Source organism: Petaurus breviceps, unplaced genomic scaffold, assembly GCF_028583685.1.
Source record: "Petaurus breviceps papuanus isolate PSGF00001 unplaced genomic scaffold, PetGlider_PUasm1.0 37, whole genome shotgun sequence".
Lineage (NCBI taxonomy): Eukaryota > Metazoa > Chordata > Mammalia > Diprotodontia > Petauridae > Petaurus > Petaurus breviceps.
This window is the reverse complement of record NW_027186296.1, coordinates 77,991,520-77,995,921: the sequence shown is the minus strand read 5'-3', so window position 1 is coordinate 77,995,921 and position 4,402 is coordinate 77,991,520. Positions and strand designations below refer to the sequence as shown.

Below are 4,402 nucleotides of genomic sequence, written 5' to 3'. Positions count from 1 at the left end.
TCCTGACTCCAGGGCCAGTGCTCTATTCACTGTGCCACCTAGCTGCCCCTGAAGAGATTTCTTTAGAAAAGAGTTGGGGCAACTAGGACATAGAGTTTACCTTCAACCCTACAATGGTTTCTCCTTGGCCATATGGCTACAAGGCATCTGTGTGGGGATCAGATTTTACCCCTTCTGAGTCCAGGTATGACTCTTCTCTCAGAGGATGATAAAGAGAAATCTACGGAACTCTTTAAAAAAAAGAGGGAGCAATAGATCTTGGATTGGTTTTTATTTGGGCATCTCACAGTGGTAGGAGCCACTCTGTCTTCAAAACAATCACATCACAGGAAAAGTGTCAGTAAGGCTGCCCAGAGAAGTCTGACCAGCTGAATCTTATTGCTTAAAATACACATATTCACAACATCCAACAAGTGGCAATGCGCCAAACGCACTTGTACACATGCAAACACACAGGAATGTGTCAGCATTTGGCTAATCTTCTAACTGTAGCACCAAACCCAACTCACACCCATTGTCTTCATTCACCAGGAAAACCAAGATCTCTACCTATGGGAGGTAAGAGGAAGCAGGTAAGTTTAGTAAGTCCAACCCTCCTTCCCTCTTCCCTCCCAACTCCCCCTCTATCATCATCAACCAGCTCACCCTTCAGGATGGACAGGGCTCTGAAGCCTTGACCACAATCTGGTCACTGTTAATTAAGCAAGCCCAGTTTCACCATTCGATTTTTTTTTCCTTATGTCTTGGGGTAGGAGACGTCAACCGTAAACTCTCACTCTAACTCCCTACTCCAATCCAAGGAGAAAAACCCAAGGAGACCACAGTGCATCCCAATGTCCTGTTTGATTGAAACAGGATTCACTTTGGTAAAACTTGCTCGCTGTTCAGACATTTTAGTGAGTTGCTTTGGGGAAAAAAAGATGAAAAGGCAATCGAAGACCTGTCATGGCTCTTTCATCTATACACTTGCTCAACTGTGCTCAAGCCTCATCCAAGGGCGACAGGAGCTCCACACAGGAGATTCTGCCAACTCTCCTGGCAGTTCCAAGTAAAGTCAGATGTCTGGGCAACAACCAGGCCAAGCTTGCTGCTGACAATCCAATTTCGACTTCAGCTTGTGACCCAAGGCCTGCTTTCTGTCCCTCGTAGTCATCAAGAGCATCCGGGGGAGCACAGGGAGGTGATGGGAGCTTGGCAAACAATGCTCATGCAGACACATCTACAACAGGATTCCACTTACTGAAAACAGAACACAGACCTTCAGGGTTTAATGCAGTGATGTGCAAATTGCAACCATGGGTAGAGTAAAACCTCTACATCCAGCAAAGTTTCTCTGGCAAAAACAGTGGGCTGCCATTGAGGGCTCTGCTGAACACCCCCAGGCATACAAGACTTGCCTAGGGCTTTTGCTCAGTAAACAGATAAATGCTTTAAGTAAGTTCCCTTGGGAGAGCCAAAATTTGCTCCAAACATTTTGGTTAAGATGCGCACAATGGCTGCTTCAAAGTATATTCACAGAAACACGGGGCTTTAGATACCCGTGGCCCACACACAATGAGACAGACACACACAAGTTATTCAAAAAGTCAGTGTATTTTGATTTTCACCTTGTTCAAGATGGATTTTGGTTTTATCAAATACAGTCAGGGGTGCTTGCTCACCCCCACAGCCTTCCCCCGCCCCTTCTTTCCACAATGTCAGTGATTTAATCTGAACATCATTTGAGAGCCAGGGTGAAAAAAGGCAAACCCTTCTTCATATGGACAGGACTGGGTCAGGGAATGTTAATTTCAGCTTTAGGTTTGCCTTATCTGTTCAGATTCTTCTTAACAAAACTCTCTCAGTTTACCTGATGCCAAACTTCAGTAATAATGATCTGAGAGGGCAATAGGCCCCGTTCTCGTTGAGAAGCCAACCACTCAGACCTGAGCGGGGCACTTGGCCATATATAGGTGATGCTAGCAAAGTACCACCATTTAATAAAGAGAGGAAAAACAAACCCAAACAATTCAGTTATTTCTTCCAAGTAGTCAATATTAAAAAAAAAAAAATGGATCTTGGGATCCAAGGGAAAATACTGCCTAAGGAACAGGCTGAGGGACTGGGGTTGACCCTTCCCAGGGGCCAGCCTGCTTTGTCCGTTTCTTCGGCATACTGGTGAAGTGTGAAGGCACAAAGGCCATGGGCTGGGGGAAAGTGAAGAAGATGCAAAGATGGGGTTGGAGGGAAGGATATTAATCATCACTTTAGTAAAGATGCTTACTAAAAATGAAGGCAAAGCCCTACTCTCCCTAGAGTAGATGCATCCCCCTCTACCCCACTCCAGAACTCTCCACATGTAACAGTTTGCAGCCCCTTCCATGCCCTCCCCAATAATCCAAAAGTCACTTCTCCCTGAACCTTCCAATCTTCCTGATGGAACAGCTTCTCTCCAGCTCAGGTGCAGCCATGGTCCTCAGAGGCATCAACCAAAAAGGGCCTCCAATCAACCTGCCCCTTTATTAAAAACTAATTCTTCTGCTGCCTACTCAGGTACATTCATATTTTTTAGCTTAGTTTGTATGTGGTTTTGTTTTGAAGAAAAGAACACTAGCAGAACCCTTTCAAGCTAATCTAGTTTGAGAAAAGCCAGAACCTCCTAGGAAAGAGACTTCGATTTCTTGTTCCAAGAGGACACCTGGCACTGATCATTCATTTAGCAAAGTTTGATCAGACAAAGCCCACATACATCCTAGACAACTGTTTTCCCCATTCCACCCCCTCCCCCCCCATAACAAGATTTTTACAAGCAGTGATCAAATTCCAACTCTGTAACTGAGAACCCAGGTCTAGGGTCCACAGGGGGCCCAGGCCAGGGTTTTTTTCTTTTTAATTTTCCCAGTGGTAGAACCCTGTTGCCTATTTACTAACTGGGATATCATGGGTCCCTAAACCTAAATCAAAGAGCAGATCCCACTCCATCACAAGGACAAGGGCAGGGTCCCATCCTGGCCCCTCCAACAAATTTTTCTAAATGCACACCACCTGACATGGGCAGGCAGGCGAGATGTGATTAAAAAAAGAAGCTCAGAAGGGAGGAGGGGGGGATGGAGCAGGGAAGAATAGAGTGAGGGGATTAACACCCTCTCCCTCCATCCACACCTGGGCTTCTGCAGGACAGAGGCAATCCTATGTATCCAACTACATCTGGGGAAGGGAGGGCAGAAGAAGCAGCAGCACTTTCTTCACAGACCAGTGGAGGGCTCCTCTCCGGGCTCAGCCTCCCTGCCCTCCCTGTTGCTTCTCTAAGGAGGCCGGCCTGCTCTAGCTGGGAGAGCTGTTGCTCTGGGAGTGAGGGGAGTCCTGCTCATTGATAGTGTTCAACAGAACGCATGTCGGCTGGCGGGGCAAGTGGTGGTGGCCGTGCTCTCGGGCTTGCTCCTCAGAAAGGTGGTAGAGCCCCTCTTCCTCATCCCCAGGAGGTCTCGCTTGGCAGCTATCACAGAAGTCCAGGGTGCTGTCCAGGACATCATCAAGGAGCCCACTGAGTTCTTTGAGGTCGTCCTCATGGTGGCCTCGGTTGCAGACACACACCTCAATGCCAGAGTCTCCAGTGAAGCGTCGGTGCCTTCCAGGCGTCTTGTCTTTGCTATCAGGAAAGGCGCTGCTGTGCTCCAAGCTCTCCGAGTTGTAATCTTTCAGCAACTCCTCCTTACACTCTGAGTCCTTATCTAGGAAAGTCCCTGGGTCACCCAGCTCCCCCAGACAGGCCCCAGAGCTACCTGGCTCCAGGCCTAAGGCTTTGCAGGCCTCTTGGTCCACCAGCAGTGTGGAGGGCTCAGGGTCCTCAGGGCTTGATCTGGTGCTATTCCTGCTGCTGCCAGGCACGGACAGTGGGCTGGTGTGTGCCTCCTGAAGGCTCCTGATTGGGTCAGGGCCTGAGGGGCTATTGCAGACAGGGACCACCTGCTGTTGCTGTTGCTGCTGTTGCTGCTGTTGCTGCTGCTGCTGCTGCTGCTGTAGCTGTAAGGCACTGTATGGTGGGGGAGGGGTTGGAGGTCGGTTCACCACTTCCTCATAAGGAGGTAGTAAATAGTTTGGCAAAAACCCTAAAACGGGGAGGCAGGGAGGAGAAATTACTGCATGGGCAATGGTTCCAGGACAGAGCTCAAAACGCAAAGAGCATGTGTACCACTTCCCACCCCTAACTGATGTCTACAATGCTCAGTTGTGTTTGTGTGTGAGTGAGAGTGTGACAGAGAATGAATGTGTATGAGTGTAAGAGAAAGACAGTGTGTGTGTAAGAGAGAGAGAGAGAGTGTGTGTGTGTGTGTGTGTAAGAGAGAGAGAGAGAGAGAGAGAGAGAGAGAGAGAGAGAGAGAGAGAGAGAGAGAGAGAGAGAGAGAGAGAGAGAGAGAGAGAG

General features: G+C 48.5%; 1 protein-coding gene across 4 annotated transcripts in view; it reads right to left on the bottom strand.

The window, feature by feature from the left end:
- Positions 1–256: 256 nt before the first annotated feature.
- Positions 257–4,402, bottom strand: part of SFXN2 (sideroflexin 2) — a 92,100-nt gene continuing 87,954 nt past the window's right edge. For all 4 annotated transcript variants that reach the window (XM_069098848.1, XM_069098849.1, XM_069098850.1 and 1 more), the window contains one exon: positions 257–4,088. In XM_069098848.1, the coding sequence (XP_068954949.1) occupies positions 3,304–4,088 (785 nt within the window). In that variant the 3' untranslated portion in view covers positions 257–3,303. The remainder of the gene's footprint in view (positions 4,089–4,402) is intronic.